At 26.1% G+C, this 23,936-nt stretch overlaps 2 protein-coding genes across 3 annotated transcripts; both read left to right on the top strand.

The window, feature by feature from the left end:
• The first annotated feature begins 58 nt into the window (after positions 1-58).
• On the top strand, positions 59-6,320 carry LOC112689910 (syndetin). Its single transcript, XM_025563790.1, has 17 exons — positions 59-103; positions 751-942; positions 1,108-1,244; positions 1,310-1,487; positions 1,559-1,747; positions 1,831-2,031; positions 2,256-2,385; positions 3,566-3,734; positions 3,830-4,019; positions 4,091-4,273; positions 4,331-4,588; positions 4,659-4,769; positions 5,170-5,361; positions 5,448-5,606; positions 5,707-5,828; positions 5,884-6,073; positions 6,136-6,320. Exons 1-17 carry the CDS (start codon positions 59-61, stop codon positions 6,241-6,243), a joined length of 2,754 nt encoding a protein of 917 aa, XP_025419575.1. The 3' UTR covers positions 6,244-6,320.
• A 2,535-nt stretch (positions 6,321-8,855) lies between these two features.
• Positions 8,856-17,576, top strand: LOC112689879 (cyclin-L1). 2 transcript variants are annotated; one of them, XM_025563751.1, is made up of 7 exons: positions 8,856-9,429; positions 11,164-11,348; positions 15,224-15,614; positions 15,678-15,859; positions 15,917-16,018; positions 16,123-16,275; positions 17,357-17,576. In XM_025563751.1, exons 1-7 carry the CDS (start codon positions 9,196-9,198, stop codon positions 17,469-17,471), a joined length of 1,362 nt encoding a protein of 453 aa, XP_025419536.1. In that variant the 5' UTR covers positions 8,856-9,195; the 3' UTR covers positions 17,472-17,576. The 2 variants fall into 2 exon arrangements, with proteins under 2 accessions (XP_025419536.1, XP_025419537.1); XM_025563752.1 differs by lacking the exons at positions 8,856-9,429; positions 11,164-11,348 and adding an exon at positions 13,920-14,355.
• Positions 17,577-23,936: the final 6,360 nt, after the last annotated feature.

Raw genomic sequence — 23,936 nt, 5'->3', positions numbered from 1 at the left:
AACATTATGCGCATGCAATTACTGAATCTCAATTTATTTCTACTGTAACTCCATCGGTATGGCTGAGTTTAAACAAAAACTAAAGAATCTCTTAGATACTAAGGTAAGTGAATGTATATTTAAATTTCATTAAAATTAACACTTATGAAGATTTTCTTTATTTTTTAATAATATATGTATAACTAGATTTTTTTAATTTGTAAAAGTTTTTATTGTATTATCCTAATCACAAATTGAGTTTGATTTTAAAAGAGTAAAATCGTTTTTATTTAACTTTTAAAATGATGAAGTAAGAATATACAATTCTGTATCTCTATATGATATATTTCAATATATGTAATATGGTCCAATTATATACCTTATATTTTTTTTGATCAACTTAAAAGTTAGTATTTCATTAAATTAAATTAAATTCATACAGCAAAATTGATTACATTTTAAGTTTGAATTTTCTTTAAAATAATAATATTCTTAGATACAAACCATCATATGGTTTACAGCTATTGAACCAAATTAGATTTTAGCTCAAATTTATCAGTTTTAATCTAATTATCAACCTATGAAATAATATATCTTTTTATATACCTATAAACATTTAAAACGGATAGTATTTAATTGTATTTTGAAAAAAATTTATACTTATGTGCCAATATTTCTATATATTGATATTAAATTTACATTTTTTGGGCTAAGAACTCCCTGAAACTTACAATTATAAACCATATTAAATTAAGTATTATTTTTTGTTAGACAACTGTAAAGGTACCATTAATAGGATCACAAGACTTTTGGGACAGTTCTAGAAGAAAAAGTGAATCATTTTCATTGAAAACTGTTAATAATGACAATACTACTGAAAAATGTGATGCAGAAATAATATCAAACATAGATCAAGTATATTTTAACAATTCTGAGTTTGATTTTGCTAGATTTGAACTAGAAGTAAGTTTTGATTTAATATTAAGTAAAATTTAATTTATATTGTATTTAAATAATATAGTTCTATTATGCATGAATTTTAATTATTATAATTTCTTTGAAATAACTTGTTATGAATATTTTAATATAGATGTTATTTATTGTATAACTACAATAATTATGTTTTAGAAATTACCTGGTGTTCTTGATAAAAAATTGACTGCAAATGATATAAAAAAGTTAAGGGCACAACATGAAATTGTCGAAAAACAGTTACTACAGTTAATTCTTGAAAATCAAGCTGCATGCGATGATGAATTGGATAAGCAAGTTTACCACTTTATATAACTATTTACTATTTACTAATTTATAATTTAATTGAATTTTATAGAATTGGTGTGTTACAAAATGATTTAAAATCTAGTTTAGAAAACTGTGAACATGCTAAAAATCGTTTAAAACTTGCCAAGAGGCAGATAACTACAGCTGGTTTAGGTCTATTAGGTAATTGCCGAAAAAAATCTTTGATTCTTGATTTATTAAATTCATTAAATAATATAAAAATGCTGGTAAGATTTAATGATTACTTGATTTGTTTTTTTATTTTCCTATTCAATTAATTCAAAGTGTTTATTTTTAGTTACAAACTGAAAAAAAACTAGAAGAATTAGTGTCCCAAGCAAACTACGCAAAAGGAATTGCATTACTATTAGAATGCATACAAGGTGCGTCTGCTTTTAAACAATTCACATGCATAGCTGCCCTATCTGTAAAACTCCAGGATGCATTGATTATGACTGAAGAACAATTGGACATTGTCTTATCGAATGTAAGTTGTCTCAAACCATTATACAGATATTTTCAAACAATAATTATATGAATTCATATTAATTTATTATAATTATTTTTAAGATGTGTTTCAATTTTGATCATGAGAAATATTCAGCTGTCCAAGAAGCTTATAGACGTCTAGGTAAAACAAGAATTGCTATAGATCAATTGCACATGCATTATACATCAGCTGTCCACAGTGCATCATTTGATACTATAAATTTATTTGTGGATACTGAAAAAGTGGAAAATGTCAAAAATTCATTCAATCTCTTGTGTCAGGTTGTTTATTACCTTTAAATGTATTTATATATATACATATATTACCGGCAATATGTCTAATTCTTCATTATGCATGATACCAAAAATCGAGTAAACATTACGGTATAAATATTGATTTTTGAATATATACTAATACTTTATTTTAATAACAAAAAATAATTTATTCATGTTGCTGGTAATATATATAGGATTCGTATAATAATAATTATTAAAATCTTTAATAGTTTGTTCCTGATGATCAATTAATTCCGTGTCTGATTGCATTGAGTAAAATATTTTGGAATATATTACAGAGTTATAAAAGAGCTGCTGATTGGCATAGAGAATTTAAAGATAATAATACTGATCATGAAGGTACATTTTATGAATACAATACAAACTCTTATTTTCAATGCTTATAGTTAAAGTAATTATTATTTAGTAGTATTTATATTTTGATATTCTAAAATTATGCCAAATATTTCTATAAATGTGTATAAATATATACTTTATTCAAAAAACTCTTGAATTTTAGTAAATTTAACATAAACTTAAAAATTGATTACAAGCTTTAATTTTGACTTGATTTAAGATCAAATTTTAATTTATGAATAAATAAACAAATAGTTAATATATAGAAATAAATAAATAAAACCTTAAGCTGAGAAACCTAAGACGCGTCAGGCATTTTATGCGATAAGAGAATTCCAATAAGACTAAAATGTAAATTGTGCCTAACTGTTGTGAGACCAAATATGCTATGTAATTCAATGTGTTGGACAGTTGACAGGAGAATAGAACAGAGTATGAGTATTGCGGAAATGAGAATACTTAGATGAATGAGTGGAGTGACATGAGAAGATAGAATAAGGAATAAATATGTGTGAGGTAGTATTGATGTAGTATCTATAGTGGACAAGATTAGAAAAAATAGACAGATGGTTTGGACATGTAATGAGACTAGAGAAAACAAATGCAGTAAGAGCTGTTATGAAAATTAACATTGAATGAAAAAGAGAAAGAGGAAGACAAAAAAAGTGATAGTTGAATATGATTGAGAATGATATGAGGGCCGTTGGTGTGTGCGTAGGGGATGATAAGGGTAGCCGTCCCCAAATATTTAGAAGAAAGACGAAGGAGAAAAATAAGTATAAATAAAAGCTTAGGCTGGAGTATTATTATGTTTGTAAAGTACGACCGGTTTTAAATTAAAAATTCATCATCAGGAATATACAAAATTAGTAAAACTGCAACTGAATATGAAAAAATAAAAGAAGGAATACTTTGAGAAAAATTATTATATTCAGTCGCAATTTTATTAACCATATATATACCTGATGATGAATTTTTGTTTTGAAACTGGTCATCCTTTAAAAATATAATGATACTCCTGGCTAAGCTTATATTTATTTATTTGTTTATTTTTATATATAAATATTAATTTACAAGTATTAACCACTTAATAATTTTTAATTAAATTTTTTATTATTTTACTATCAAATTTTAATAGATAGGTATTAATATAATTTAATCATTACAAAGTTATTTATTTTAGACGATATTGAAGAATGTGTGAATCAAGAATATATAAGTAAAAAATTTGAAGTCGGACCAACTCGACTATGGGGTGACATAATTACCAAAATATCTAATCTAGTGTTCAATTCTAATATGACAAAATTCAAATTTGATGACTTTCTTCAAATACTATCTATATTAAATAAGTAACTAAAATTATTTAATGATTTTATTATTTACAATTTTTATCCTAATGTATTCACTTATTACTATAACTGTAAGTATAAATAATGAATTTTAGACATATTAAAATTGGTGAAGAATTTTGCAACAGTAAATCTGAACAATTACAAAATGATACAAAAAAATCTTGTATAAGTTATTTTCATACTTATCATAAAAATTGTCTTGATGAGTTAACAATATTTTTTGAAAATGAAAGTTGGACCCCATGTCCAGTAAAACGTGAATTTAATTTATTCCAACTTCAAGTAAGAAAAAACTTAAAAATTCAAAAAATTTAAATGTATAAAATATTTTTAACTTATTTTTCTTTCTTAAGGAATTTAGAACAATTAAAAATCACATTCAAAAATCGGATACTTCTCATTTAACTCATAGTAGAAGTTCTTCAATGGATAGTAGTTCAATTAGCACAAGTGAATTTTTTCATTTTCAATTAGATAAATCACCATTTGATAATGATTTTAATACTATTTATAGTGAAGATATATTAGATACAGAGGTATTACAATTAATTAATATTAAGACAAAAATATATTATTTATTTTATTCATTCTAGATGGATGCAAATAGCATTTGTAGTGATGATAGTAACAATAGTTATGAAGAAATCGATAATTATAATATACAAGCAGAGAACTATGATCGACCACCTTTACTTACTAATACCACATTGACTGTGATGAGACATTGCGGAAAGTACTTAAAAATATGTAGCATATTAAAGTCAATTTCAGAAGATGTAGTCACCTGCTTATGTCAATTATTTGAATATTATTTGTACTCCATTCATTTGTTATTCACTTCTGATAATCTGGTGATTAAGAAAAACATTCCAGTTAAACATTATATCATTATGATTAAAATATGTTGTTTGTTATTTTTAGCCTCAAATATGTAGCAATGTAAATAGTGTTAAACTTCAATCTGTAATTACAAGAATTGGTAACACTTTAATTCAATGCAATTATGAAATTGAAGCAAATCATGATCCATTTGTAAGTGTTTGAATTGTAACTTTGTAAATATAAATAATTTTTTTATTGTGATATTAGTATAGAAAAATAATATTAGCACTTCAGATAATTATTAATAATAATAGATATTTATTAGATTATAAAGATACAGGGAAAAATGTAAAATGTTAATTGTATGAATCCATTTTTTTTTATATACTTTGTAATATTATGGAAATTGGGTGATTGGGCAAACAAAGTGAGATGTGGTGTGCACAAGTAATTTTTCTAATTATATGTAGTACATTGTGCCAGTGTATGATCGTGGAGGTGTTGATGTGACCAGCAGCCTTAAAACCTATAATTTTGCTGTTAATTTACATATTATTATACCTAATTATTATTTATTTTTTATTAAGTTTTATAACAAATTGTTTTTCAGATTCGAGAGCCTGTGGCTTTACACATGTTAAGTTTTTCAGATGCAAATAATTTATATGGTGTTTCTGAACGAATTGTTGCTGTAGAATCTCTAGTATTCTTAGGTGAACAGTACAAATTATTACTTTCATATTTAAATACACTATTAACATCAGACACAAGCAGTTATTCATTACAGCAGTTCTATAATCAAGTATAAAGAATCATAATATGTATATGTAGATAATAAATAATGTAGTATCATATTTTAATTTCAACATTATTTAATATTTATTTAAGACTGTAGCTGTAGCCGTTGATTTACGAAAACCAGTTTATGGTCGTGTTATATGTAAAGCTATTGATTACAACCAAGTACTTAGCATGATGGCCAAAGTAAATTGGGAAGTAAAAGATATTATGTGTGAACACAGTAGATATGTTGATTACTTTCTTCAAGTAAGATAAAGTTATTTAATGATTTAAACTTAATTTTCAATTACAAATTTAAGTCATATTTAAATATTTATTTTACCATTACTAACTTGTTTTACTCTAGGAGTTACGGGCATTTTTTAAAGCTCTTAAGACATCAACATCAAATATTTATTTAAATGAGCAGATATTACACTCCATTTGGGAAGCTATTGGCATTCTTGTATCATCAGTTTTTATTGAAGGGTAAATGTTCAGTTGTGATTTCAGCGTATTTTTTTTAAACATACTATATTTACAGATTTTCATTAGCAAAAAAATGTTCAAATGCTGGCCGGGCATTAATGCAACTTGATTTTACACAGTTTATGTCACAAGTGAATTCAATCTGTCCAGTTAATTCATTACTTCATAAAGAATTAGTTGAAGTTTATATCAAGGCTTATTACTTACCTGAAACCTCTTTAGAAACTTGGACAAGAGATCACCCGGTAATATTGAATATTTTGTTATAAGATAAAGATTAATTGAATTCTATAAATTTTACTCTTAGGAATATTCTCATAAACAGTTATTAGCTGTTATCAACTGTGTGTGTCAAAATAATAAACGGTTAAGGCAGAAGCTCACAAATGCATTGGAAGAATCTATTCAAAGATAATCTTTTTTTGAAACTAAATTATTATTAGTTGTTGATTTTATTTTTATCTTTAAATTGATCAATATTAACAATTTATTTAAAATTATTCATGTATTTTTTATCAAGTCATTTATAAAACTTTATTTTATTATTATTTATTATTTTAGTACACATTAAAACAAATTATTTTGGATTGTTTTTTCTACTAAATAAGTATTAAAAATCATATGAGTTATTTATTTTTACATTCCGTTGATTGTTATCTCAAATATATAATAATATACATGAATGTTAATTACATTTTTATTTTTTTTTACTTTGTCAATTTTTAATTTTCAGAATAAGAACAAAATAAAAAAAAGAAGTTTTAAACTGTGTCTTAAAAAATCTCAACAAAAGATGGAATGTATTTTATAGTTATGGTTTTAAATGTGATATAAATACAGTGTAATAGATTCCCACACTATATATTGCATATTTTACCTTACAATTTCTTGTAATGAATAGTGAAATTCTTTAATTATTTATTATTTTTCTATTATACAAGCTAAAAATAATTAATAGATTTTTAAATTCATGATTTATTCATTACTACAATATAATTGTTATATGAAAATATTTAAACGTAAATTTTATTTTTAATCATTATATATTCATTCAAAAAAATTACATAAACTATAGCAAGCGGAAAATTGTGAGTATGCCTGTTTTTTTTCTGAATAAATGTTATTAGTTATAAGCTCCCAAAATGTTTGCCCATAATCTTACAAAATCTAATACCCATCCTGTTAATAAGAGATGAAAATATACAGTCTATATACTAGAATTCTGTGTAATATGGACTGAAGTATACACTTATGTGTGTATCAGTCCATGCCATGTACTTTATAATCTAGAAAACTAAATTGATTGTTAAGTTGCTCAATAAGAAAGTGCATAACATTGATAAAATAATAAATACAGAATTAATATAATGCATATAATAAACTTAATTTAGTATTACTATAAACTATTTTTATTATTTCATATTAAATGAATATTTTAATGATATTTAGGCTAGTTAACATATGTATACTATACCTCAGATGATAGTTTTAAAATCTTTATTATTTATAATTTATATTAATATATTATTAAATTTAAATATAAAAGACAAAATAATATGCTCTACAGATGACATCCTAATTTTATTACTAGATAAATCAAATAAATTATTGTTTAAATTAACTAATAAGGTCATGATTTGATAATAATTACATGGCAATAAATATAATTTTCTAAAATTTTTAAAAATAATAAATAAGTTATTATTATTAACACGACTTTTCGTGTTTTCGATCACAGTTCATCGATCGTGTCTGTGCCTGGTAAAGAGGTACTCGACGATTCAGATAGATATAGGTATAGGTTAGTGTCGGATTACCCATTAGGCTGAGTAGGCACCCGTCTTAGGGCCTCACTCATTAAAGAGATCCAGTGAAAACGGAAAATTATAGTTTTTTTTATTTTATAATACCGTATTTTATTTACGAATTTATGGGACAAAAGTCATTATGAAATATAATATATATTAAGTTGTAGGTGTTATATGCAGTAATAATAATAAAATTATTTGGGAAAAAATAAAAATAATATAATAATTAATACATTTTTCTTAGGAATAAAAAAATTAATAAACATGATTTTATTTATTAATAATATTTGGTTATATTAAAACTTTATTTTAATTATTGGATAGTAATGTTAAAGATGTAAGTAAAAAATAATTTTGCCCTAAATTTTAATTGCCTAGGGGCCTATAAATGTTTAATCCGGCACCGTATACGGTTTTAATTTCGTATAACAAATTATAGTCAGTCACATTGCATTGACGTAACTGGGTCAAATTACCTCCCATGAAAACACGACGATTATCAGTAAAAACATTGATGTTCGTCATCGTATCTAACGAATTATATTTTATTTCACGAAAATTATCGTGTTATCGAAAAATAACATAGGTAACTAGTACGTTTTTGTCGAAGGTAAAATAGCCCATAATCCGTGCGAACAATAATGATATGGTATGCACTCATGACGTTGATTTTATTTTTCATAATTTGTATGCATACTTCGTTTTTTAATTCTAAAACTGACGGTCAACAACGCAAATGTGATCTCGATTATGTATTTTGATTAGCTCCCACCAAGTGGATAAAACATTTTTTTTTGCTACGCAATTAAGCATTTAAACATAAGTAGGTACACGAGAATTTAATCACCTCGCCATACGAAATGCACGTGTCGGCGGAGTGAAAAAGAATAGAAAATCTAATCGGAACAATAAAACGAAGTATATACGAAGAAGTTACACGTTCCAAGAGCTTGTGGAAATTACGGAGCGCTTGACAACAGTGATAGTATATATATATATATATATATATATATTATTTCGATACCAGAGAAAAGTGAAAAGGACCTTCAGTCGAGTACGTCCCACCACCGCCACCATGACCCGTGAATCGAGAACACGAATTGAATAGCATTCGGTGGGTTGGTCATACTGAGCGCACGTGACGTCACATAGAGGCGGCCATATTTGCTGTTTACACGTAACAACGGCCGTAGAACGAGAAAGAGCGAGAAAGTGAATGTATGCGAGTCGCAACTCTGTGCCCGTTCACATTCGTTGTTGTGCGTGCGCGCGTTTTGTTTGTGTACGTGTGTGTGAGTGTGCAATGTGTATGTATAATTCGCAGCGCTGCTCTCTCGTCCCCGACTTGTAATTATTATTATTTTTTTCTCATTGTTATTTTCTCCCCCGCCCCCGTCCCTCATCGTCACCAACGCTTCCGACATTACAATAATACATCGTGCGCGGAACACCGTTGTCAGGAACCCGAATACGTCCGGACGACCGCTACTGCCGTGTACTGTATAACGGACGTACGTTTTTAGTGGTGTTCTCTTTAGACCGTTGCGTTCGCGCGTGTGATGTGCAAAATGGAAACGGCTACGAACGCCGCGACGGACGTGAATCATGACCGCCATATTCTGAAGCAGCCAACCAAGGTGCTGTTGACGTTGAGCAACGTGCTGCTGCCCAAAGAGAAGCTCACGTCCACGCCGTCCATGATGGACGGGCTGGACTTCGAAACCGAAGTCGACCTGAGGATCGTCGGTTGCGAGTGGATTCAGACCGCGGGTATACTACTCAAATTGCCACAGGTAATTAAATAAATAATGGCTGGTCGCAATGTTCTTAGGATTCGATAGATTGCCAATTGTTTTTGATTGATAAAGACGGCTGCAACCGATACGAGATCAATTCTCGCGCCTGTCACGTTGTTTTGGTTTGGTCGACGAAATAATGTGGCGATAGCTAAGCAAATGATTTGCGTATGCTCTGTCTGCTGCGAACCGTTTTTCTGCGATTTAATGTTTCGTCGCTTAACCCAAGCGCGTTGCGCAATCCGTTTTTCCCACACGTTAGATAACGTTATATTTCCCTTGACTCATCCTCTGTTTATAGAACATGTGTTGTCGTTTTGTAATTGTTTGATTACGTTTGTTTACTCTATAAGTCATAGGATTTTACAAATGTATTTTTCTCCTCTCCCCTTATAATTTCTACTAAAAGCCCATGATTATTATGTGCTAATAATAATTTTTATCATATAATACTTCCAATTTAATCTAACTAGGATTGAGTAATTAATGAAATATGTCAAAATTGCTGTTTTATTATTGATACTATTACATGTAAAATATTTTACTCTCAATGTCGATAGTTTGCAATTATCAATAATGAATAGTCTTGATAGACAATGAATATTTTGAAAAGGCAATATTGGTGTGACCAATTTGTGTGTAATAAATCCCAAACCCTAATCATATTGAATTGGTACTAAATCTTTAATAGGCAGGAATTATGTTTAGTACATTAATTAAAATTCTGTGATACACTGGTATTTGAAATTGAAAAGTATTTACTGTGGACAAATATTAATTAAGCTAGATATCTATATATATTTTTTTCAATTTCATCTTTAAAACTCTTAACCATAACTTTTTGGTTTATAGCTTGTCAGATAGTATTTTTCATTTCATTTGGCCAACTATAATGTGCTTATAAAGTTATTTTTTATTTAAAATATACTAACATTTAAATAAATCAATAAAAACCTTTATATTTTTGCATTAGGTATGTACTTAAATGGGTCTTCTGTAACATAAAAACAATACATTGAAAATATATTAATAATGATAATTCAATAATATTTCCTTTATGCTAGTATTAAATAAAAACTAGGTACAACTTGGCTAGTATTTAAACGTTTCAGTAAATTACGATATTATAGGTAGATTGATTTCTCATAAATATGCTAAAATATTTCTAGCATTTCCTAGTTTATTCCAACAATGTTAGTAATCTTTATGTATATAAGTATAGTCATAAGTTTGTATAAAGTTTGCTGATCAAATGAACTATCATTGAGTTTATAATTTTATCATATAAAATAAATGACTAATTTTATACTTTTATTGCTTCTATTAATCTTTGTTATATTTATAATTTATGGAATTAATGTATTTCCTACCTATGCCTTAAAAATATAAATTTAGAAAAGTAAAATATAAATATAAAAATATAAAATATAAAAATATTATATCATAGTCATAGTTCTATTGATAAATCTTTATTTTGATTATTTCTTTAAAATGTTTTAAAAGACATAACTCTGAATGTGTTCAATTGTTATATAATTTATATTTATTTTTATTATTTAAATACTATATTAAATACATAATATAATTAATTAAGTTATCCTATGTTTAAAAAAAAATTCAATTTTATTCTTACTTAAAAAAAAATTAATTTTTATTTTTATTAGTACTTTTATTGAAATTAATATTTATTTATAAAATAGGTAAAAATAAATTTATATTTATAATTTACAGGTTGCAATGGCCACCGGACAAGTGTTGTTTCAACGATTTTACTACACTAAATCTTTTGTTCGACACCCAATGGAAATAACAGCAATGGCATGCACATGTCTGGCCTCTAAAGTTGAAGAATCGCCACGACGTATTCGTGATGTTATTAATGTTTTTCATCATATTCGCCAAGTTTTAAATCAAAAGTAAGTTGAGGTAGTTTTTATTTATCGTTAATAATATTTTCCTCTTACAAATCTTGTTTAATCACAACTGACTAATCTGTTGGGCTTATATGATTCTGAATATACATAAATTTGGACCTTAAATATAAATTTATTATATCTATTTAAATGCATCTTGCATATTTCAAACTTATTTACTAATTTATTAAATTTAAACCTAAAAAATTATTTTTTTTTATCTAGAAAATTATGTAGGATTTATGAGTATACTTATAGACCTATTCAGTATATATGTATATATACTTAGATAAACTAGACATTTTCATTTATTAATTTTGATTTAAGGTAAGTTAGTGTTGTAAAATTTCTTTTTTTTAAAAAAAAAAAAAAAAATGTTTTCCTATCAATCCTGTGAGAAGTTGTCTGCTGTTTTAAGGACAGTTGTAAAGTTCGTTGGTTAAATATCGATTAGTAAATTGACATTCAAATTTTAATCATAGATTATAACCTGGTGAGTTGTACAGTTGGTGATTTGGCCATGATTAGTTGATCAACAAATTATACAATACTTTCATAAATTTTGATTACAGCCTGTATTCATTTTTGTGATATTTGTTTTATCACTCATCCTGTGAAATTTAAATTTTAAATTTTCCAAAACTGTATTCAGTTTTTGATATTATTTTAATTTTTTTTTACTTTGATCGTTATGGAGCAATATCCTTAGGTTGACAAATCATGTATAATATAATGATCAGTTCTACAATATTTACCTAGGTAGTTACCAAGTGTGCATTCAAAATATGGACAAATAATATAAAATAGGAATTCTAATAGAAATAATGCACCAAAATAAGTAGAATATAGTTTATATTTCCTTGATATTATAATTGATATGTAATTTAATTATTAATAGTTGTTATTTTTATATTTTATATTTAATAATTTACAATATGAGTGTTTAATTTTATTTATTTTCAATACAATGACTTTTTTTGTGATCAAACTTAAATCTAAAAATATTAGGGACAATACAGTGATATGGATAAATCCTTTAGAATTTATTTTACAAATTTAGATTGTTTTTAAAAAATAATAAAAACTATTAAAATATGCATTTAAAAATAATTATATTTGATTCAGTAGAAAATAAATTAAATTTGTGTCTAGAGCCGCAATAAATTAAATTATTAGAAAAAAAATAATATAATTTCATAAACAACCGAGCTCTAGTCATAAAATAGTTTATTAACAAATTCACATGACGTATGAATTTTGAAATAATAAATTGATAACATTGAATTTGATAACTTGAAATATATAACAGAATAAACTAATCATTGTTTTACCTTTGTCGATTGGTCGATTAACATAATGGACCTATAATAAATGATTGGAAGGTTAACTGACCCTGTACAACTTACCTTACATTGTATTATATTTTAACTCTTAATCATTATTTAACCAACCACTGTACAAATGGCCCTTATTTGTAGACTTATTAATCTAGATATAATCTTCATTTCAATATTATATTGAACAAACTAATTAACTTTTAAGTTCAAACTCTGCTTTAATATGTATATCAATAAAATATAACATTTAAGTTGACATATTACATTATTTTCAATTGCATTTTCATATTAAAGTCAATTTTTCTACTCGTTGACTAGTTTTAGATAATGTTAAAATATTTATTATGTACTCTTTTCTTCCATGTAATATATGGTATTTCTTATTGGTGGAAGTTGAATGGAATTTCCAAAGTTTCCTATTAGAATATTTTGTAGAAATCCCTATTTATATGCATATTTATTTTTCGTTGTAATTTAATTACATTCTTACATATTTATTTATTTATTTTAATTTTTTTTTTTTTTTTTTTTTTTTTTTAATTTTAGTTAAGATAATTTATATTTTCTTAGTTGTTTACTTACTTTCAGATATCCTACAGCAGTCGCAAAATACACATTATAAAATATTTTAATATAATTATATTTTAATAAATGGGGAGTAAAAGATTACATTTCCTTATAACATTTATATTTATTCAGGTTATGTTATTTGTTATAAAAATTCTTTTTTAGTTAAAATAAAGTAAAAAAAAAAAAATTTAATATTCAATTTATTAATTATAAATTTTGAAGTATGTTCTGATAAACATAAATAATAACAATTTAATTAAATCTATTTATTTTGTTTATCTTAAATTTTACCTTAACATTTATATAACATTTTTCTTGTATTCATGCAAATAAAAAAAACGACAAATAACATAGCTAGTTCTTATATTTAATATTATATGGCAATGTTAATTTTAAGTTGCACTTAATTCGCACTTAATTACTATTATTTATTTTTCTTCAATCTAATTAAAGCTACAATGTGTTGACTTAATGCGATAACTGTAGGGTGCACAAAAATCCATTGTTTTTGTTGCAATTTGTTTTGTTATTTATTTTTATTTGTAAATTGTCTAATGCAACAAATTCAGTGGTTGTTAATGTTAATCCAAGTGCAAATATAGAGCACAAATTTATTTTATAACTTGCGTTTTCGCAGATACTTTCCACAGCTGACCGCCGGGTGAGTTGCCCTCGGTTTGAATTGTGGAGAGGAAAGCGAACGTGGTGGATTCACATTGAAATTGATGGTCGTCACGTCAAGAACACTATTGGACCCCTTAAAAAATTATATTGTAACATGATTTAATCAAAAATAAGCTATGATGTTTTCCCTCCAATAAAGTGTTAGGGTCTGTCAAAAAAAAAAAAAAAAAAAAATTAAATATTTATATATTTGAGAAAATGAGAGGTATAGTATAAATTCTATGTGCATAACATATTATGTGCTCTAATTTAGTGATTATACTTAACCATAAAAGTTTTGTATCAAGCGAACAACACAGAATGTCACAGACAATTGGTAACTGTATTTTGCACTATGTTCAACACAAGGAAAATCAAGATATCAAATCATATGTGAAGATGCCTTATGAACCATTTGGTGGTTATCTACATCGTACAAGGTACCTACTCTATTTGTAGACGTTTAAATGGACTTGGATTAAACCAGATATTGAAAGTGAACTTTGTTTTTCATATTTTTGTTTGAAGGTGAATGTTAATTGATTAACAATTAATGAATTATGGACAAAAACCATGGTTAAAGTATTTAAATTATTGATTTTTAAATGCGCGTGGGAATCAAGCCAAGAGTTCAAATCATTTAATAACAGGAAAAATTTAACATTATTGTTAGATTATCTGATATTTAACTTAATGTTTTTCTTGTATGTTTTAAATAAAAATCGTGTTTTGGATTTGAGGTTAATGGCATTTTAATCTTATCAAATGACTTCAAAGTAATTAACTATATAGTAATATTGTGAGATATTTCCATCATCTTATATTTTATTAGATGGTACAAATTTAAATACTGCTTATCATAAAAATGATTATGAGCTTTGTTCAATATATTATATTTTATAAATTTATTATTCTTAATAATAGCATATCCTAAATCAACTTGTTAATAAATTATTATCTTTTTTGTATCCTAAGTACATAATATTATAATGAAAAAATCTCAAAATATTAGTATTTATTTAATAATGTATAAAAAAAAAGAATCAAATTTAAAAAAAACTATATATATACATAGTGTACTTTAGAATACAGATAATAATTAAATAACATTCGAGTATATTATAAGTTCATTATTTTTAATTAAAAATAGTTATATACTTTTGCTTAACGTTAGTATTCCACAGTATTTTATTAAAACGTCTAGTCAGTTGTGGTTGATCATATTATTTATTCTTTTTTTAACTCATGGAACTGCCATGTGATCACTAGTCCAAAACAAGCCCCAAAAATACCCCGCCCCTGTTGCAGATTGATTACGCCGCTGGTACTTGATCAAAATTATGTACAGAAAAAGACGCAGGTAATAAAAGCAGAACGACGTGTACTCAAGGAGCTTGGCTTTTGCGTGCATGTTAAACACCCACATAAACTCATTGTCATGTACCTACAGGCACTTGGATTTCAAAAACATCAATCATTAATGCAGATGTCCTGGAACTCCATGAATGATTCATTACAAACTGATGTATTTGTTCAATATGATCCAGAAACAATTGCATGTTCTTGTATATATCTATCAGCCAGGAAATTACAAATACCGTTACCAAAGAGCCCTCCGTGGTTCTCTTTATTTAATGTAAATGAAACTGACATCCAGGACATCTGTCGCAAAATTCTCAGACTCTATCTTAGACCAAAAGTAAGTAAAAAATCAAAGTTAATTTTTTCAGTTTAACCATATTTGTTTGTTATTACTTTTCAGGTTATAACTGAGGATTTAGAAAAGAGAGTTGAAGAATTAAAGAAAGAGTATGATCATGCTAAGGAGAAAGCAAGAGCAGCCATTGTTACTCCAGCAATACAAACTGAAGTTGTAACAAATCCTCCGAGTAATGGAATAACTACAGTAGCTTCAGAAAATACTGGTTCAGCCACTCCAAATAAGTAAATTATAACTTACCTTTATTGAGATATTTATTTTACAGTTATTTTGCTTTACAGAAAACAAACAAAAAAAAGAAGTAGAAGTAGAAGTAGAACACCCTCAGAAACTAAGTCTGGAAGTAGAAGTCCAAGGCATTTAAAGAAATCTAAAAAAAGAAAGTAAGAATAAGATTTTTTAATTTTATCGTTTTATTGTAACAACTAAATCATTATAAATAAATATTAACATTGGAAATGAAATATTTTTATTTTATGTTGATTAGCCATGATCGATCTCGTTCTAAGTCAACATCTGATAGAAGGTCTAATAAACACCATAGAAAATCAAACAAGACCAGGAAACGATATTCAAGTTCATCATCTGGCTCATCTAGTTCCTCTGGATATCGTCGTCATAAATCATCTACCAATAATAAGTATGTTAAATATTTATTAGCTATATTATAAATTAAATTGTACTAACATAGGTACATTTTTATTTAGAACTGCATTTCTATTAAAAGGCAAATAATTATTAAAATACTTGCTTTAGTTTCTGGAATATTAGGTAAGGTGGTATATGTATCCTACTATATAATCAAAAGAATTTTATGTTAGGACCTTTTTGATTTTGAGTAAAACATGAATTATATTACTCTAAATTTTATTTTTTATTATAACTTTATAACTCCAATTTATCAATATTCTCAATGATGAATTGGAACATTATACATATTATATTTTGTTATCATATTTAAATGTATCATCTGATGTCTAATAAACTATTATTATATATTCATTATATTATTTTCCTAAAATATAAGAGTACTTCAAAAGTTAATTATAATACCTATTTAACTTAATCAAAATCTACTGGTTGTTTCTTAAGATCTTTTTAAAATAAGGAAAATAAATAGGATGTACAGGATTTTGATTTTAATCTTTCATTTTGATTGTAAACAAAAAAAAATATTGAACATTGAAATTAAAAACTTACAACGATAATTATTTATAAGTACTAGAAAATGAAAAAAAAAAATATTTTTTTCATGTTTTTTTAATTGTTTTGAAGATATTAAATAAAATGTGTGTACCATTTTTCCTTTAATCTATTATTTTAATTTCAATTTAAAACTGTAATTTACTCAAATCAATGATTGATTATAATGATAATTAAGTATACAATAAAATTTTTTAGTTGTTTTTCAATACAAAGGAAATAAGTATAAATTAAAAAGCTTAATATAAATATTTATATCCTTTTTATTGTTTAAAATTAGAAGATTTTCTTATCATTAACTTAATAACTAAACATTTTATATAGACTTTGACTCAAAATATTTTTTTCAAATTTAATATTAGTTGATGGATCATCATTTTCAGCATAATACTTTTAAGTACAATTTACAACTTAACTGGATCTTAATTTTTTTTTTTAATTTATATGCATGATACATTATACATATTTAAAATAATAATATTATATTTTTTATTAAATAAAATATTTTTATGTTGTAGACTAGTACCTACTTACCGTGATTACAAAGACTATAGAGATTATCGAGGTGATGAGAATTACAAATCCAAATCAAGAAGTTACAATTACTGGAAAAAATATTATAGCTATGAATAGACTATTGTATTTCGCCTACCTTACAACATGGTAATAATATGTAATATAACTGTTTATTTTATACAATTTAAACAAGGTGCATTTTTATAATGAATATATAAATACATGTTTGTATTTATTTAAATATATTACATAAATATTCAATTTATATGTATATTTTTAATTATTTTCAGGCAGGGTTTACTATTATATAAAACAAAATATTGATTTTTGCTAATAGATGTTTATCATTAATTTTTTTTTTCTTGATACCATCTTTATATAATAGTATATTAGTAAATATAACTAAATTTAATTATAATTATTCATTATGTGAATGTATATTTGTAAAATTATTCTTAAATTAAAATTAATAAATCAACTGTGATATGCAAATTCTTGATGTATAAATTTGATACTGAAGGTCTTATCAAAGTTTTTTGTGGTTATTCATTCATGTTACATGTCTATATTTGATTTTGTAAATAATGTAATAAATGTATGTTCATTATTTTATTAAATTATAAACTGATAACTGATCATAAGTTTAAAATTGTGTATTTGAAATGTATGTGAAATGTATGTAATATCATGCAGTTTATTGAAAAATTGTACAATATATGACTGATATATATAATAGTTAATTGTATAATAAAGTGATTATATTTTTAATTATAACTTTTAGGAATTTCCAAAATAGTCACAATTAATTGATAAAATAGTATTTTATACACGGGATATATTTCATATATTCTGTGCTTTATATTTGTTAACTAATGCTTATAAAACACATTATGAATCAGGGTTGAATGAAACATGATTTCCGAGTAAAAATCCGTGATTGTGAACTCTTAATATTATAATTTGTTTCATAATATGCGATAGCGATAGGCTGTTAACGAATCAAATGAACAACGGAGTGTGGACTTACAAGTCTAGCCAAGACACAGTGGTCTGAAATCAAATTTTAGGAGGAAAAAATAAACACTTAGTTTTTAGTTAAAATTCAAGGTAATAATATAACACATTTTACAATTAACAAAATTATGCAAATCTTTAATATTTTTTGACTAATAATAGCATTAATAATAGAATAGCCTATTCTATAATCAATGGTACTATATATTCAATACTAGCTCTTCATATTTCAAACTGTAAAATTTGTAAATTTTAACCTAGACATGAGGGAGTTACAATCCCTTAACCTCCCCTACGTGAGCCACTGATATGTGCAGGGGTGGAAGACGAGGATTCATCCCTGGACGTAAAATTTTAGATAGTGTAATTTTTTTAATTATTAACAACTAATTTGATAATTTTGATACTGTTAAATACTGTTATTATGTTAAAACTCAATAAGCAGTGGCGTAAACTAGGTGGTACAAATGTGGCACTTGCAACACCACATCTAAAATTTGGTGGTGCAAATATATGTTTTTGCACCACCAGAAAATTATTGAAATTTGTATACCTATAATATTATTTTCAAGAGCCAAGGAAATCGGCATACTAAAAACAAAATTTGATTATTATTTTTTTTTTTTTATTAATATTATAATAAAGGTTTTAATGCTAAAATAATTCAAAATTTACTTGTTATTTAAAGAAATATATGGGAAAATATATAGTTTATTGGGAAGAAATTTACTTAGGAAATTGGAAAATTGGTGTGTTGGAAATTATAAGTTGAGAATATGCCTCTGCACCACCAGCAATTGGATCCAATTTACGCCACTGTCAATAAGTATGATTGTATATTAATTATTAGAAAAAAAATCTTGAGAAGAGTAGGTACTTCATTATTGGTCTATGATAGGGCGTAAGAATTCCTAATTCCACTTCTGTATATATATATATTGAATTAATACAAAACAATATTAATTTCAATGAGCTTTAAATGGACTTTTTCTTTCTGAAATTTCAAACCACTGTATGAGACTTCGAATTCCGAGAGTCGAGGTCGACAATCGATTGGGATTCAAAAAAAAAGAGTTAAAAAGTTGATAGTCGATTTACTGATTCAACCAGGGAGGGGCAAATGATCCCTGTTGCCCCCCCCCCTAAGTACGCCACTGCCAAGAACGAGAGCCGAACCGGTCGCAGCGGAAGTTGCGATCGGTACAATCCGTAACGCAAAAAAAATAAATCGTTTTTCATTTTGTTGCCCTGCGGTGGCCAAAAAACGTTTCGAAACAAACACGTCGCGCTGCGCGGTACCGTGTGAATACGGATTGTTTCTATTCGAAACGACCGATTTTTAAAAAACGCATTTCGAATTGTCAGCGGGTTCTGGAACAACATGAAACCGTAAGCCAGGGGCGGATCCAGAGTCGGGAAACTGTGGGTCAAACCATTTCAAGAGGCCATTTATTAGGGATGAAACTGAATTAGAAATTAATACCTTGTAAAAAAAAAAAAAAAAAAAAAAAAAACAGTATGCTCATAAAAGTGTATAAGTATATTTATATTACATTTTAGAATTAGTGATACCACCGATAATGACTTATTTACGATTAATAAATATAATATAATTTTATCAGCGCAACAAACGTACGGAATAAAATATGATTTACTTAACTTTCTACTAAAACGATATAAATTAAAATCTAATTTATGATGAATTGAAAAATTTTAAATTTTGAATGTACATGGTATTCATTGTTCATGTAACTCCGATGGGCCAAGAGTCCAAATTAAGGTCTAAAAAGAGAAAAAATTTTCCAAGAGGCCAATTTTATCAAAAAATATTAACTGTGAGTCAGCTACCGTAAGCACATTCAATTCAAACGTATTCAGTTGCTGTAACAACCTCGCGTAAACAACGCCGTCGTTGTATCGTGTAAGAACACCCGTCCCCAGGACAAGTCGTTCAGGCAGTCGCTTTTGACCGCGCGCGCCCTCCCCGAGGCAGCGGTGTTGTTCCGCTGCGACCGCGTCCCATGTTCGCTTCGACGTGCATCGTCCCACGCACAATAGTTTTGTCTGTGTCCATGCACGGTGAGGATCGAACCGGGCAGTCGGGATACCGGCAGGTGGTAGGTCGCTTTTACTCGTGGGAAAGTTTTTTAACATTTTTTTTTAGGTTTATCGGTTGATGCTCATTGCTTCGACAGACATAGACGCATTTTCCAATGCGATTCCATTAGAAACTGTCTAAAATTAAATAAACGGTCTTTTAATTGTTAATAATAATATAAAGAATTCAAATTATCAAAAAAATGTACAATAATTTTATATGAAAATGTACGTTTTTTTTTTATGGTTGTTACCGTATTATACTTTGGTACATCAAAATGAACCGCTTTTTCTTATTTTCCCGGTAGAAATTTCTGACCCAGTCCGGCCCGGTGTACGGTATAATTTGAACATTTTTTTGTTCGTACGCCGATGGACGGACACACACAGTACATTTTGTATCGTTATACGGTGTTCGAACAACACCGACTGTTTTGTTCAAACATCAAAATCGACCGCACACTACTTTATTTTTCTTCAGCTTTCCTAAGAACGCTGTTCTAGTTTTCGTATATTATGGCTCCTGTTTCGTGCACCGTACATTTAGCTTTAGCAGCTACTGCCCTACGGCATTGTTTCTTAAAACTAAAGGTAAAAAACAAAAAACAAAATGAACTTAAGATTAGCTACAGAGAATATCTGAAAACTGTACGGTTTCAATTCGAATACCGATTATGGGCACCAGGGACGGCGCGAGGGGAGGACAATAGGGGCAGTTGCCCAGGGTCACGCGCCTTAAATTATAATTAAGGTCCCGCGGTTCTGATTTAACTGAACTCATGCCTTAGAGAGTAAATCCAAAGAGACTAATTAAATTTATTACATAGATATGAAATTAAAACAACAGCGTTATGGCGTAATCATTTTTTTTTTTTAGATTCAGTTAGATTAATTTTTGAATCTTCAAGAATGAATACTTTAAAGAAAAAAAATGAATAAAGGCAAACAAACAAAAAAGTAAATTATTGTTTAGTTGTTAAATAGTTAATTAGTTTATTACAGTAGGTACACCATTTTTATTTGTAATTAGAGAATTTTAATAATGTATGATTTTTTTTTCGATATAACCTTAAGATACTTAATTTTAAATTAAGTGCAATATTCTCAAATACTAGAAAAAGTAATAAGTGAAATATTAGACTTGTACACTTAATTGAAAGAGTAAAAATAATTTCTAGAATATTAATTTTAAATATTTTCATTAGGTATATTAAATTTTAAATATCTTACAAACTCAAAAAATGTAAATAGAAATGAAGTACCTTATGCCTACAATTTGTGAAAAAAGAATGAACTTTTAAAAAATAACTCAACTCAAGCTAAAATTGAAGGCAAAATATTACTTAAAGTTGGGTACAGACAAATTATAATTTAAATAGAAACATATCATATTTAGGTATATATATAGATAATATAAATATTTATATAGTTAATAATACATTTCACTAAATAAATATAATCTAAATTATACATTTAATTCAATTTTGAATATGAATTAAGCGAATTTTAAAAATTGAAATTAATGATATTAATTTTATTATTGACATCAATATATGCTTTTGTCATTAGTCGTTACAATAAGCATAACTTTATTTTTAATGTCTTTAACATTTTTAAAACACTTTTACTTAAAAAATTAGTGAGCTAACTTGACTAATTTATAAGTTTTTAATTTTAGAATTATTTTAAAAGAGTAATAATAATATTTGTAACTCATTAATATTCTTTATTAATATTATTTTATCTAATTAAAAATAATAAATATGTTAGATTTTTTTATAAATAAATGTAAGAAATTCCTTGCTTCTTTTCAGTTATTGAATAATTTAATTTTGTATAAATAATTTTATACTAAATTAATAATTTCTTTATTATTACTTAGAGCTAACGTTAATAAAATAAATCAATTTGAACTGAAAGAAAAAAAGAAGATGAATACCTAATATTTTGTTAAACAAACAAGATCAATCCACGTTAGGTGGAAAAAAGAAAAACATTATGTACCTAAAGCATCCGTAAAGTCAGCACAACTTATTTTATTCAGAAGTATTTTAAAATATTTAAATTAATTCACGAGTCGTGTATTATCTTGTTTTAATTTAAGGATTAATTAAACAATGGATTTTACATTCTTATCTAATCCTCGTCGAAAGTAAAAATTATAAATAAAATAAAATACACTACTAGAAAAAAATAAGATGCATTCAATAATTTTTAAAATGTATTAACTTTAAACATTTTTAATATTTAGAACTCGGACTAGAAGCCAAGTTAAATTACCATCGAAAATTATAAAAATTGAAGATGCAGTTAAAAAAACAACAAATGTAAAACAGGAAACTTGCACCGAGACACCTAAAAATGGGTACGTATTTAGTAATTATTTTGTCAATTAATTAAAATTCATATTTATATATGATAATATAACTTAGTTATGTACAATGCGATCACGGTAAGTGGAAATTTAATTTAGTAATTTATCATTTGTTATTCGTAAATACTTTTTGGTTTTATTATTCCATAAAATAAGTAATTGCTATTAGTTTTTGAAGTATGAAATATTTCACAAAAACGTGAAACATTGTATTTTTTTTTTTTGAAAACAAATTATAATGATTGTTTTTTATCAATTATTAATAGTACAATCCATGAGTTCTTGGTATAATCATTGATATTAACAACATTTATGCAATAAGTGCCGTGGCTGACATATTATACTATTTATACTATATTAGGGTCTTGTTTTCGGCTGTTAATAGCAAAAATTGGTTTTTTCCCCAGGAATGGCTTATCGTCGACGACGATGCAAGGATGGTTCTATTATTGTGAATTGTGACTAAATATATTATATAAGTATAATATTTATTACACAGTTGACAGTCAATAATTTATTATCGCAATCATAATCTTAACGTTATAAACTTATAACTTATATATAGTTTCTAACTAGAAAAATACGCATGGTTTATTATCATAAAATTATTATTATTATGGTGAATAGACGTCTGACGACAATAGTGTACCTATAGACATTTAATATTTATCATATAATCTTTTAATTTTTATAATAATTATTAGTGTACGAACATTTATCGACATAGTACGTTTTTTTATCAATTTAAAAATGTTGAACACTATTTTGAATGTATAATACCAAAAAAAAACCATCACTAATGAGTAGGTAATGGGTAATTAGTGATTGGTTTCAGTAGTATAAAATTATAAAAGTAAATTATGACAATTACATACATAAAAATAAAACTTATTTAAAAAAAAAAACAAAATTTATTAAAATACTGAAATATTTCAGACACTTGAAATATTTCATGAAATATTTCATTTTTTTAAATTTCATGAAATTTTCAAACACTAATTGCTATGGTACCTATATGTATCCATTGTTTATATAATTTTATTTTTATTAATTATAATTTAATTTATTTAGGTATATAAAAAAAGAAAATAATTTAA

This window comes from Sipha flava, unplaced genomic scaffold (genome assembly GCF_003268045.1).
Source record: "Sipha flava isolate LNK unplaced genomic scaffold, YSA_version1 47_pilon_pilon, whole genome shotgun sequence".
NCBI lineage: Eukaryota > Metazoa > Arthropoda > Insecta > Hemiptera > Aphididae > Sipha > Sipha flava.
The sequence above is the reverse complement of the archived record's forward strand: the minus strand, read 5'-3'. Positions and strand labels throughout refer to the sequence as shown.

Coding starts and splice junctions, on each gene's coding strand:
- LOC112689910 (XM_025563790.1), top strand. CDS start 59: ATGGCTGAGTTTAAACAAAAACTAAAGAATCTCTTAGATACTAAG. Junction 4,589..4,658: donor TATTCACTTCTGATAATCTG/GTGATTAAGAAA, acceptor TGTTATTTTTAG/CCTCAAATATGTAGCAATGT. Junction 6,074..6,135: donor CTTGGACAAGAGATCACCCG/GTAATATTGAAT, acceptor TTTTACTCTTAG/GAATATTCTCATAAACAGTT.
- LOC112689879 (XM_025563751.1), top strand. CDS start 9,196: ATGTGCAAAATGGAAACGGCTACGAACGCCGCGACGGACGTGAATCAT. Junction 15,615..15,677: donor GACTCTATCTTAGACCAAAA/GTAAGTAAAAAA, acceptor ATTACTTTTCAG/GTTATAACTGAGGATTTAGA. Junction 16,276..17,356: donor AAATCATCTACCAATAATAA/GTATGTTAAATA, acceptor TTTATGTTGTAG/ACTAGTACCTACTTACCGTG.